Below are 13,615 nucleotides of genomic sequence, written 5' to 3'. Positions count from 1 at the left end.
TGATCTCCAGTTCAGTTTTTTCTCTCTCTTTGCAGACAACCACTTTATAGATGATTATGCTCGCTTCTCCAGTCTGGACACCAAGGAGAAGAGCACTGCTGTGGCCAACAGCATGAACTACATGACTAAGAAAGGTAACTATGTGGATCATATAAAAAGCAAATCACTGAATGCAAGAGAGTGCTTGAGGAGTTTTTCAGTGTTTCTGGATAAATATTTAGTCACCTTCAAGCCTAAATTATCTCCTCAAATATTCTCCTCTCTGTCCTTCTGTCCTCTCCTCCTCCTCCTCCTTCTCCTCTTCCTCTTATTCATGTGTTTTAACACTTTCCCTGCATCAGGGATGACCACCACCAACAGGCATGGTAATCACCCTTTTCCTCCGCATTATTCCCTCTCCTTATCACTTGCTCTTTTTTTCTGTAAACTGCATTTCTGGCAGCGTTTAGACGTGTTTGTAAATCCACCACCATTCTTCCATCTGCACTGCATTTCTCAGAGGACACAAATGACTAATTACGCATGTGATGATTGTGTGTTTGGGTCTGAAGAACTTAAAAAAAATGTGTGAACATAACTGCTTACCAAACACTAAGAGCATGATAGTTAATTCACTCTTTGTTGTAGCTGCATGGAGAATAAGATGCTGAAGGTTTTGATCAGATGAATAAACTTTAAAGGCTCAGATACAGAGCCAATATTTGAAATGGCATTTTTGTTTCTCTCAGCACAGTGTGCAAGATTTTTTGGTGCCATTTACTGAATTTTATTTTTCCTGAAGGAAATGTTGCCTGTCTGCCTTGCCCCTTAAGTTCACCTCTTTGTGTCACCTCCTTACAACCTTTCTTCTTCTGTGGCTGTTAGATGACGGCTACATCCGTCCTGTGACCTTCTGGGTGGTCGGAGACTTTGACAAGCCCTCAGGACGCCAGCTCCTTTATGATGCCATCAGACACATGGTACAAAAACTACTGCGTGACTTTGCACCATCTCTTTCAGTATTGTTTTTTATTGATTTCAGGTGTAATTATGTTTTGATGATATAAACAAACTGCTTTATAACATAATGTCTTCCAAATTAGTGATTTCAGGGAAAATACTTTAAAAAATAGAATCCTTTACTTTTTTGTTGCATACCAGAGTGTTGTCACAAAAAACGTGGAACTTAGTTCATGACATTCATCAGAATTTTCATTGTTTTACGTGATTTTCCATACTGTGATATTTAGATGTCACAAATATTATTATTTATATTGAGTTACTGATTTCAACCAAATATCCTTTCCTAACTTCTCTCACACTGTAAAAAGAGACTATTATTAACTAGAATTAGATTAAATGAAGAACAGAATATCTAATCAGAGTAGAAGGCCGAGTGAAGGACATCAGGCGCTTTAACGATCAATCACAACCTTTTTTGTTTTTGTCACAAGATCGTGAAATCAGCTTTTGTTATTTTACCTACAAACCCCTAACAAATCCTCACCTAACACGAATCTGCTCTGAAACAGAAAACCAGCAACAATGTACGACTGGGGATGATAAACAACCCATCAGCTGATCTATCCGCTGAGACGAGCCGCGTGACTCGGGCGATCTGGTCTGCCATGCAGACGCAGTCCGCCAACAACGCCAAAAACTTCATCACCAAGATGGCTAAAGAAGAAACGGCCACATCCTTGGAGAAGGGAGCCAACATCGGAGACTTCGCTGTCGGGGTGAGTTCAGGACATATTTATAGACAAGAGTTCTCACTGCTGCAGGAAATTAATAGTGGAACTATTACTAGCCAACCATTCTCATGAAGTTATCTATTTTTCCTTCAGGGTATGGATGTGTCATTGTTCAAGAGCGCATATGAGAGTCCCAAATTTGACTTCCTGCTATCCCACGCTGCCTACTGCCAAGATGTGCTCAAACTGAAGAAGGGACAGAGAGCGGTTATCAGCAACGGAAGAGTGAGTCACAATCTATATAAAACCTGTAACTTAAGCTGTGGCTTCATCACAGACAAATATAACTTCTACTGAGGTATAAATATACGTTTTCACACAAGTCACTGCAGCTATTTAATCAATACTTTTGTTTCCTGTTTATAGGTCATTGGTCCACTGGAGGAGGAGGAGGTGTTTAACCAGGATGACTTCCTTCTTTTGGAGAGTATCGTCTTGAAGACGTCTGGAGAGCGAATCAAAAGCAAAGTGCAACAGTTTGGAATCGAGGAGGACAGGTATGTAGATGCTAACAAGGTTAAATAAATCATTATCAGAAAGTTTTCAGATTGTGTGAATTAACTGAGGATTTCTCTCAGGGCCAGTGACCTTGTGATGAAGGTGGACGCTTTGCTCTCCTCTCAGCCCAAAGGAGAGGCCAGGGTGGAATATGGCTTTGCTGATGACCGCTACAGGTAAAGTTTTAAAACTTCAACATGAATTAGAAAAGCACCCTTTATTCCTCTTGAATCATGTGTACTGAATGTTAAAAACACAAAACAGTTTTCCTTGAGGGTGACATGATCTTTCTTTCAGTGTTTTTTTTTAGCTGTATTGTTCATTCTTTATATAATATTCATTAGATTGTCCTTGGCAAATAGAAAAAGTTCTCAAATTCAGTCATTGGACCTCAGATTTTGTAGTTCAAATTTTATTGATTGAACTTTTTGGATTCTCTGCAAACTGTAAAATTCTCCAAAAATCTTATGAACTCAGTATTTACTTTGCTTGATGATTGATTTTCTGATTTTTCGGCAGTGCTGTGAAGATCCGCCCAAAGGAAGGAGACGTGTACTTTGATGTTATTGCCGTGGTGGATCCTGTAACCAGGGAAGCCCAGAAACTAGCTCCTCTCCTACTGGTAGGTGGATTGTTGTCCTTCTTTGGACTTCAACATCTCTTATTGATCTCTCCGTTTTATCACTTCACTTTGACCTCGTCCACATCATATTTCTAACATGTCCTCCATGCGCTCTCTAACCCACAGGTTCTGAAGCAGCTGGTAAATGTCAACTTGCGGGTCTTCATGAACTGCCAGTCCAAGCTGTCAGATATGCCTTTGAAGAGGTGAAAATATAAAGTTTTTCTCTACAGAGTGAACACATAAAAAAGAGATTTTAAAACTAAAAAACACAATTATATATGAAATTTAATTGACAGTGCAAACACTCCAACTCACAATAAGCAACTCTTATCACCACAAACTTTACTGAGATGTCTGTATCACACAGAGACTTCACTTTACTTTGGTGATTAGAGACATCTCATCTTGCTGTAGAAACATAAGTTTGATTGTGTAGGCATATTAAATCAATTTTCAAATGATTTAAACCAGGTTGACATAACGATTCAAGGTTCTCTTACTAACTTTTTCCAAATTTAGAGCTCCAGAGCTGAGTAGTCGATTAATAGGGAAGACCATTGAAGTCTTTGGGATGATAAACTGAATGTGTTTGGTTTTGGACTGTTGGTCTGACAAAAAAAGGCATTTGAAGACTAAGCTGTGGAAAACTATGAAGGGCAATATTTACTATTTTCTGTCATTTTATAGATGAAATAGAGTAATCAATGATGAGAATAACCACTATTTCCGTATCACATGGTGTTACTTCTGGTTAAGAGCTTGTTTTTTCAAACTACATTTTAGAAAATGTGATGTTTTTTCAATGAAAATCATTTTAAAACCACAAACAATGTTTCTTATTTCTGATACATTGGATAAAGACATCCAGTAAATCACAGGATACAAAATGATGATGATGATGTTTCTGCTTTAACAAGTCATTCCCCTTCGTTCTCCCTCTCCAGTTTTTACCGTTACGTGTTGGAGCCGGAGGTGATGTTCCAGGCGGACGGTAGCTTCTCTCCCGGACCAATGGCCAAGTTCCTGGACATGCCTCAGTCTCCTCTCTTCACCCTGAACCTCAACACACCAGAGAGCTGGATGGTGGAGTCTGTGCGCACGCGGTATGACCTGGACAACATCTACCTGGAAGAGGTACAGCACTCTGTCTGACTGTCTGGGTTCGATAGGGATCGGCAGCAGTGAAATATTTAAAAGCGTAAACCCTACAGCAGTAAACTCTTGTGTCTAAAGTTTATCGACCCACTCGGTCCTGCGCTCTGAATGAATGTTTTAATTCTGGTGTAATGGTCTGTGTTTTAATGTGTATCATCAGTCTGTGTTTAAACACTGCTCCCACCTACCCGACTCCACTTATACTTCAACCAAACTGATAATTGTTTACTTTTTTTACCCATTTTATTGAACTAGTTTCATTAACATTATTATGATCCTGTTGTTAGTCTGATTATTTCTATTCATTTTTAACTTTCTTTCTCATGTGCTGAAGAGAGCTTTTCCTCTTCGTCTTGAATAGATTGGATTTGTTCGTTTAGGTGATTTTGGGCTGCAGGAAATAAACTACCATTTGTCTTGACTCCTGTGGTTGCAGGTGGAGAATATTGTAGCAGCACAGTATGAATTGGAACACCTATTGTTGGAGGGTCATTGTTTTGACGTCAGTTCAGGCCAGCCACCACGTGGCCTCCAGTTCACTCTGGGAACCGCCTCTGAGCCGGTTCTCGTGGATACAATCGTCATGGCAAATCTGGTACATCACTTCATCTTGCTGCAGAAGCTTTCCTAGATGGTTAAACAGCATATTTTTTATTCACATTATCACTTTTATTTGGTCCCAAACATGTAAATGTCATGTGTTCTTCTCTGCAGGGTTACTTCCAGCTGAAGGCGAACCCGGGTGCCTGGATCCTGAAGCTGAGGAGAGGACGCTCTGATGATATCTACAAGATTTACAGGTGAGTAAAGAGCTGATTGCATAGGAACTACAAATTGAACATCTGGAGAATTACCTGTGTTGTGTCAAACATTTAAAATGTCTAATTGGATATAAGATAATGACTGCACTCACACATTTTGATCAATTGTTTCTAATCTTTCTCTTTTCCATCACAGCCACGATGGCACAGACTCTCCTGCAGACTCTGATGACATTATAGTCGTGCTGAACAACTTCAAGAGCAGAATCATTAAAGTCAAGGTCAGTTCGGTTGTGATAAAGTGATGACAGCATGTCTGTCAACACAGCTGGTTGATGTCACTGAAATGTTGTCCCCAAACAAATGAATTCAAATCTAAAATAGTGAGCGGCAGCATTTCTACTCTCCTCCGTCAGTCGGCTTCCTCATACATTTTAATGAGTTGAGGTGACTCCAGTCGGTGTTTGAGTAATACAGAACACATACAGTGTCTGCATAAATTCATGAGTATGCATAAATACATTTCATTGGGAAATTTACATATCATGGACGAGCCACCAAACTACAGTCTCACTCAGTTCCTATCACTTTCACTTTCTCATGTTTAACCATCTTTGATAGAGGATACAGGCTGCATATCGACTGCAAGAAATTCAGGACTAAACCTGGCCAACTTGTGAGTGGATGAGAAATTGAGTTAATAAAAAATAATGAAAGCAATTTTAAAAGGTGAAATATAAATATGTGAGCTAGGACCATTGAAGTGACTAGAATTTATTTTCCTTGTGTAGGATTTTCCTCAGTTTGGCCTTATTAGTTTTCCTTTGTAGTATAAAACAAATACTGGCTTAGCGATATATATATGTATATGTATGCAGAATGCAGAATTTATATATGTGTTTATATCTTCCAGCATTCTTGCCCCTCCATCACATTGTCATTTGTCTTTATCACCACAATGATTCGCCAAAGTTGCTTTTTTTTTCAATACTACACATCTGAGCTTTACATTTTAATTTCTCTATGCAAATGTAGTTAAAGTTCTCTGAGCAGTGCAAGAACAATAAGGACTTCAAACACTGCATAAAACTGACTTTATGTCTAATTTCTAACATACTTTCATTTAACATGTTAATAATTCAGTTTAAGCACGTTGAATACTGTACATAGACCTGAATACATATACTGTATATAACCAACTACTGTATGTGTATAAAGTTAACGGTTTACCCATTCTGTATTTATTTCCTTGCGCTTTTACACACTTCTGCAAAACCTTATGAACCATTTACAGGAACTATTTGTTGTGTATATTAATAGACTGTATGTATGCGCAGTTTGTATGTATCTGTTGTTTCACCGACTTGCTTCTACATTATAGTCATGTTTATTTTTTCTCATTTTGTTGTCTGTATCTTGGCTGTACAGTATGTCCATGTGTGTCTGCCTGAACATAGTTTCAGAGGTGTGTTTAAATAGATTGAGAGCCACTAGAAATCTGTGTCATATCTCTTGTGTGCATTAACATACTTAACCAATAAAGCTGCAGCATTAGCAGTCAAACTGTATTCTATAACATAAGTCAACTAATCATGAAAGTTGAGTAATTCATAAAAGGGATGGTCTGCATATACCCCCACAGTCAGGGAGAGAGTACTGCTGAGCCTCTCTTTCCAGTCAGCTGGATGAGCGACATACCCAGAACATTTCTCTGATTGTTAAAGTAACTGTTTGTCCATTGTGTGTTCATCAGGTCCAGAAGAAACCGGACAAGTTTAACGAGGAGCTGCTGAGTGACGGGACCGAGGAAACCGACACTGGATTCTGGAAATCTCTGACCAGGTACAACTGTGATTCAAACCTGCCTTTGTGTTTCAGATGTACAAACACTGAAATAAGATGTTTTTTCAAATTTAGTTTCCAAAATGTAATAAAAATATTTATTTTGTGTTACTTGCAGAGGGTTCACAGGTGGAAAGACGGAGGAGCCAAAGCAAGATAAGGACGATGTGATCAACATCTTCTCTGTGGCCTCGGGACATCTGTACGAGAGGTTCCTCAGGTGAGCATCACACATGAGACCAGGAGAAGACAATGTGATTCTGTGTCAAAGAACATCCTTACTTCTTCTGTGTGTGAGGACTTCATTGATTTAATTTATCATTATTGTTATTTTTATTTGCTCTTCTTCCCCCTCAGGATTATGATGCTGTCAGTTCTGAAGAACACCAAAACCCCCGTCAAGTTCTGGTTCCTCAAGAACTACCTGTCTCCAACTTTCAAGGTAGGATTTTTTTTTTCTTTTTAACACTGCTGCTACTTGAAAATCAGCCGGCGTCTCATCATTGATGTGAAGATTTTCCCTGACAGCTGCAGCTTTTTCGCTGTCCATCGTGTGATGTGGACTTCAAACAGTAGTCCTGAAAATCGAGGCGAAACAAGCAGCGAGGATGAGATTTTTAGTCTCGTTATAGAAGAACATCTCCTAAAACATGGAGACTTGAGTGCTTTTCTTGGCCCGCAGTTCAATTCATCATCTGTTTCTGATTGTTCTTTTTTTACTTTCTGCTTTTAGTTTTTGGTAAAAATCCAAGATAAGAAATTAATGAGTAATTTTGTTTTAACCCAGATTCCCAGAGTTCATCAAAGCAGTTAATTAAATGCAAAGTAAATCCTGTTTTGTTCTTTAAACACTGTTTCTGTTAGATAACATCTGTTTTATAACGCAACATTGAAGTTGGTTCAGTATTCTTTCTAGTGCCGCTTGTGGAGTTTTCATGTTTTTGATATTTCAGGCAATTTAAAATTATTGTACTGACCATTTTTATGTTTCTTAAGTACAAACCATGAATTAAAAATGCTTTCTTCCTAGTTCACACACTGACAGGCCTGTTTTTGTGTGTGATCCTCTCTCAGGAGTTCATCCCCCACATGGCAAAGGAATACGGTTTCCAATATGAGCTGGTCCAGTATAAGTGGCCTCGCTGGTTACACCAACAGACAGAGAAGCAGAGGATCATCTGGGGCTACAAGATCCTGTTCCTGGACGTGCTGTTCCCCCTCGCTGTGGACAAGATCTTGTTTGTGGACGCTGACCAGGTGCAAACACAAACTGTCATTCACACTAACTTGATATGATGATATGAATATCTCAGGTTTTGGACTGTTGGTCGGACAAAGCAAATCATTATAAGACGTCACCTTAAGCTCTTTGGAAATGTGATGAGAACTGAAAGTGTTAGTTAGCTACCCTGACAAAAAAATACATGTTATATCTCGACTTCCTCTCCTTTTAGATTGTGCGTACAGACCTAAAGGAGCTACGTGACTTCGACCTGGAAGGAGCTCCGTATGGTTACACTCCGTTCTGCGAGAGTCGGAGGGAGATGGACGGCTACCGCTTCTGGAAGTCCGGCTACTGGGCGAGTCACCTCGCTGGACGCAAGTACCACATCAGGTACGCAGACTCTCGTAGCCCTCAAGTCATGAATGAAAGCATGTGTGTCACCTTCAAACAGCCGCGCACACACAGGCACTCTTTTACTTTATCTTTCATGTGTATGTCATGTGTTTCTGTCATGTATCCTCTGTAGCGCCCTGTATGTGGTCGACCTGAAGAAGTTCAGGAAAATAGCAGCAGGAGACCGACTCAGAGGACAGTACCAGGGACTCAGCCAAGACCCCAACAGTCTGTCCAACCTGGACCAGGTCAGTGACTGTCCACTTTTATCATGGGCTACATGCATTTCTATCTGTCTTTTAATCTACATTTTGATTATGAATCTTCTTTTTAGGCTATTATACAAACTATATATACGTAATATTACTGACAACCATTTTTAAAGCCTATGTAATTACACTGTATTAATACATCTCAGGCAGCCACTGGTTTCCATCATATTTCAGTGCATGATGAACTTTATACTGCTTTTTATTTATTTATTTCTGGAAGTGACAATATTGATGTTTGATTAAGAAAGTGCCAACATCAGAGACGTGAGGATTTGTTGTAGCAGCACTTTTAATAGACGAAATGACGAAAATCTGTTTGTTCCTTTTAACAACATCTGTGGTTGTGTTTTGTTCATCTTGTGGTTTATGATTTTATGACAGTATAGTGCAATTGAAATGCTGCTCAGCAGCTGAGTCTAACATTTTTGAGGAGTGTCCTTGAATGCAGCAACAAGGAGAGCTTTTAAAACATTGTCTGGTTCAAAGTGCCTTACAAAAAATGAACCATAAAGGCAGCAGATTGTAACGCTGCAGAGTGGAACTAAGCAGATCCTTCTCTCAATGCTCATTGCTCAACCTTTACGTCAGAGATGGAAGCACATTCTGACTAACATGAACTAAAGTTTTGATAAAATGTGTGATGGGTGTGACTGAAACAGTAGAGGGAACTACAGCTGTTTCTGTGAAGTTCTGTAAAAACCTGTGTGTTTGTTTTTAGGATCTACCCAACAACATGATCCACCAGGTGCCCATCAAGTCTCTGCCTCAGGAGTGGCTGTGGTGTGAGACCTGGTGTGACGACAGCACCAAGAAGAGCGCCAAGACGATAGACCTGGTAACAACTCTGTCTGTCTGTCTGTCTGTCTGTCTGTCTGTGTGTCTGTCTGTCTGTCTGTCTGTCTGTGTGTGTGTCTCTGTCTGTGTGTGTCTGTGTGTGTGTGTGTGTGTGTGTGTGTGTGTGGACATCAAGTGATATCTGAGGGGAAAAAAGAAAACACTTAGACTTTGCACAGATCAGCAGTGTTGAAGTGAGGAGTGAAGGAGTTTTCTAAAGACCGTCATAATACTGAATGGCCACTAGAGGGCAGACAGGCTGACTGTGAGGAAATCATTGATAGACAGTAAATGATTCATATTATATGAATCATTTACTGGAACATTGAAGCGATTCACATGTAAAAATAACAAACCCTAAGATGGAAACTAATTCCATGAGCTCAAAATGTGTGTCATGAAGGCTTCACAAAGAGTCTGATAATCTGATATAGTGTTACAGTCTTGGTAAAGTATACTAAAAACCATGGACGATTATCCCCTCTCCCTAACTGTAACCTCTTTATATTTACAATGTCATTTGCCAAATTTGGTCATTTCTCAGTACAGTAAGTAACAAATCAAAACATCAGAATAAATTACTAGTAAGGAGCACTGTCTCTGTCCAGAGAAAGGTGGAGCTGTGGTCACATTCAGGATTTGTGAGTTAAAATCAAACCAACCAAAATATGCCATAAAGTATGTAAAACAACTGATCACACAAGTGCATGTAAAACAGTGTACATCAAGTGTGAACACTAGATCTAAAGTACATTAAGCCCAGTCAGCAGTGATTTAAAACATCAACATTGTAACCCACCAGTTTTATAAGAGACAAAATGACTTCTCAGCCTGTTAGACCTGATCTTTGATGATCTGAATCTCTGTCCTGAGGGGAAAAGCTCACACTCTCCATACAGAGTACGGAGAGGACACTCTGAAAGACTTGAGCCTTTGAAATTTCTCCCTTGTGAAAAATCTGAGACAGATCACAAAGTTTAAACTTCAGTTATCTCAAGTAGCCACTTAGACTGTGATGCAGCCTGTTCTTCTCACCAAACCAGATAATTGAAAAGAAACTGAATGATTTTTTTTTTCTCTGCCTGTGCCCATGTTATTTCTTACCATTTTCTTCCCTGTTTCCCGTAATTATCTCAGTGTAACAACCCGATGACTAAGGAGCCCAAGCTGCAGGCTGCTGTGAGGATTGTGGCAGAGTGGACCGACTACGACCAGGAGATCAAACGTCTGCAGACCAGAAAGCAGAAGGGAGCAACACAAAGCCCCACAGCACAGCAGCAAGGCACAGGTACTCACCAGACACATTTAACAGTGTGTTCCTTAAAACTGCACCAATCTTTATTTTATATTACCAGTTTATCACATTTTAAAGGAGTCTCTTTCAGCGTCTTACAACACCACAAAATGACGTGTTTCACTATCAGAATTTGATCCATTTGATATGTTAACATTATTTTACCCCCATTCAAGTTAGCACAGAGCTAACAGGAAGTTAGCTTTTCTGTAGTGCTCTGCCCACAACGTTCTGTGCAGTATGATTCATCCAGCCAGCGTTGGAATATCACACCCGACACCTGATTAAAAGCTGTGTGTACTGTGAAATACAGAGAGATTTATCAGGCGTTGACGGGCTTAATCAGCACCGTGTCAACTCATTCAGCAAGGGCTCGAATGAAACCCACTTTTATTTAATATGTGAAAGTTCCGCACTGCATGTTTAATGACGTCAGCTTTTTTCAGGTGAATTGTCCCAAAAAACCCTCTCATGTTTCAGTCGTGCATTTTGCCGGGAAACTCAAAATTGGATTAAAATCGTGAATCCCGGCTGTGTCACTCAGCCCGACTCTGATTTAAAACGTATCAATCCATTGAACGTTTCTTCTTTGTCTCTCTTTCAGACACCCACACAGAGTTGTGAAGATCCCGCGCCGATGTGACGAGACGATGAGACGATGAACTGGACTCTGTTTAAAGAGTCTTCTTCATTAATAGGCTCCTCTCCTGCCTCGGGGACTGCTGACTGACCACACACCACTGCAAAACGGTTTAAATATTGTTCTGTTTCTGTTCTTTTTTATAAAGTATCAAGGGGAGTTATAGTGGTCAGGTTTAACAGGTTTTTGTGTATGTTCGTGTGTGTGTGTGTGTGTGTGTGCGTGTGTGTGTGTGTGTGTGCGGTGAGAATGTATTTTGTGAATCATGAAGATAAATAATATTTTTTTTCTTTCAGTAATTTCCCTGTAATAGATGTCAGTCTGTGTAGGTTTTTGCACTGATTGGGATTCTGGTTCTGGCTGTGGTTGAAGCACAAAGGGAGGAGAAAATCTCACCGCTAGTTAAAAATACACACAAATCAAACATCTGGTGGTGGGGAGGTTTTCCAGTCACTGACCTCCTCTAGTTTGGCAAAGTGTGCAGGTTGACATGAAATACAGAATTTTGCACACAGTTCCCACGTCCGTCTTGAAATTTAGGAATCCATATTTTCAGGCCTTGAAACCAGAGCTCAGTGATATGTTTGAAGTCAACATTATGGCATCTACAGTTTTTGTCCCTCCTTTTATGGCAAATGAATGAATCACAGAGAAAATTATCAAACTTATGTTAAATGCAGCGAAATATGATCTTACATTCTTCAAACCTGTAAAACAAACTATTGAAAAGGTTCTTTTGTTCATTTTTATGACTTTTTACTGGGAAATATTAATTTGGATGTCAGAATTTTATAAAACTATATTACATTTTTGCCCCGCCCCTCTTGAGACGTTTCAAAAATGCAAAATAAATCATGAAAATAAATGTCACGTCGACACATACATATTTTGGTAGAGTGGTCCACAAACCTCCACTCATAAACCTCCACTCATAAACCTTTAACTAAACAAGACTTTAAGGGAACATTTGTGGAATTTCTAAAAGAGCAGGAACACAGTTAATGATGTTTACATTCATCAAATGAAAATTCAAAACAAATTCAGCAGATTAGATCACATCCCCAGCTTTTTCGTGGATTATTAATGTCACTGTGACTCTCAGGGAAAGATGTTTGGAGCTCGTGTGGGTTACAGCGTTCAGTACGGATCAGGAGAGAGGGGGGGAGGGGGGACAGGTGGGATTTGAGTTTTGTGGTACTGTAAGGGAAAAGAAGCCATGATGTCCGAGCTTGGCTGAAAAAATATTTGATTTGTGTACTTTTGGAGTACTTCAATAATCATGGACTTATGATCATTCTCTGTTTTGGCTGTCAGATATTTTTGTTAAATAAAATTCCCCAACAATAAAAGTGGGTCCAGTCTTTTGTCAACTTTTAAGATATTTACAGGTGTTTTTGCTTTCATGATGTCATACTGTTTGGCTTAAAGGGATAGTTTCACAATTTTTCAAGTGTTAGAACAACAGTTTGGGAGCCCAAATAAATACTGACTCATTTTTCTTGCTGTCATCATTCATCGTTACTTTCCTTTTAATGCCAGATTCTCTCTTTTTGATTCAATCCACTGCAAACGAAGAGGAAAACACTGTCAAGACGGCTGAAGATTATCTTTTTTTTTGTATTCATGTTTTCAAGGTGACTTTCTATTATGAAGAATTAGTTCAACATATTAGAGGAAAAATATAATTCCAATATTTCCCCTCCTTTCTTTATCCCAGTCTTCTCCAGATAAACACTTACACATTGTCACACAGGCCTGCAGATTCTTACATAGTAATGAAGGGATCCTCTAAAGGTCAGTATGAACAGACTAAACCTGTTTCACTGATCATTTGAGCTCCTCACTGTTGCTTTAAGACACAAAGACAAGACAAGACAATAAAAAAGTGAACCTATCTTTTAAGACAGGTGTGGTTTGTTACTTTGTGTCACAAGAAGAATCTGAGGTGACATAATTCAGGATTGGTCTCATATCTTACTGATGATTTCATTAGTACATTTTTACATATTTTAGTATTTTTGACTTTTATCTATTAAAATATTGCAGACTTTTACCTGTCAATGTGTTGCAATAAGTAATCTAACAGCTTTTTATGGAACAAGTAGCTTTTGTGAGTCAACCTAAAAACAAAACTAATGCCAACATATTTTAAATGTTATCAGTTTCAGTTGCTGTAATTGTTCCTCTTCTTAGTGGCTATAAAAGACTCCTTACTCAACTCCAGTGGAAGATGAGTAGAAATCTAGTTTTTGTTCTGTATAAGAAAAAAAAAATAAAAGTTCAAATTTAACTTGTTCAAGTTTTACCAGCCATTCAACAGACTACCATCATTTTTTTTTTTTA

At 39.0% G+C, this 13,615-nt stretch overlaps 1 protein-coding gene across 1 annotated transcript in view; it reads left to right on the top strand.

The window, feature by feature from the left end:
* uggt1 (UDP-glucose glycoprotein glucosyltransferase 1) overlaps positions 1-12,621 on the top strand; it is a 31,124-nt gene extending 18,503 nt beyond the window's left edge. The window contains exons 20-40 of the mRNA XM_053335363.1: positions 36-134; positions 865-959; positions 1,512-1,718; positions 1,827-1,958; positions 2,100-2,230; positions 2,312-2,407; positions 2,751-2,853; positions 2,980-3,059; positions 3,801-3,990; positions 4,448-4,606; positions 4,726-4,811; positions 4,969-5,053; positions 6,526-6,614; positions 6,733-6,834; positions 6,972-7,056; positions 7,689-7,871; positions 8,069-8,229; positions 8,366-8,480; positions 9,223-9,339; positions 10,476-10,626; positions 11,237-12,621. Of these exons, the coding sequence (XP_053191338.1) occupies positions 36-134; positions 865-959; positions 1,512-1,718; positions 1,827-1,958; positions 2,100-2,230; positions 2,312-2,407; positions 2,751-2,853; positions 2,980-3,059; positions 3,801-3,990; positions 4,448-4,606; positions 4,726-4,811; positions 4,969-5,053; positions 6,526-6,614; positions 6,733-6,834; positions 6,972-7,056; positions 7,689-7,871; positions 8,069-8,229; positions 8,366-8,480; positions 9,223-9,339; positions 10,476-10,626; positions 11,237-11,256 (2,486 nt within the window). The 3' untranslated portion in view covers positions 11,257-12,621. The remainder of the gene's footprint in view (positions 1-35; positions 135-864; positions 960-1,511; positions 1,719-1,826; positions 1,959-2,099; positions 2,231-2,311; positions 2,408-2,750; positions 2,854-2,979; positions 3,060-3,800; positions 3,991-4,447; positions 4,607-4,725; positions 4,812-4,968; positions 5,054-6,525; positions 6,615-6,732; positions 6,835-6,971; positions 7,057-7,688; positions 7,872-8,068; positions 8,230-8,365; positions 8,481-9,222; positions 9,340-10,475; positions 10,627-11,236) is intronic.
* The last annotated feature ends 994 nt before the right edge of the window (positions 12,622-13,615 follow it).

The sequence above is a fragment of the Scomber japonicus genome, chromosome 16, assembly GCF_027409825.1.
Source record: "Scomber japonicus isolate fScoJap1 chromosome 16, fScoJap1.pri, whole genome shotgun sequence".
Taxonomy (NCBI): Eukaryota; Metazoa; Chordata; class Actinopteri; order Scombriformes; family Scombridae; genus Scomber; species Scomber japonicus.
The sequence above is the reverse complement of the archived record's forward strand: the minus strand, read 5'-3'. Positions and strand labels throughout refer to the sequence as shown.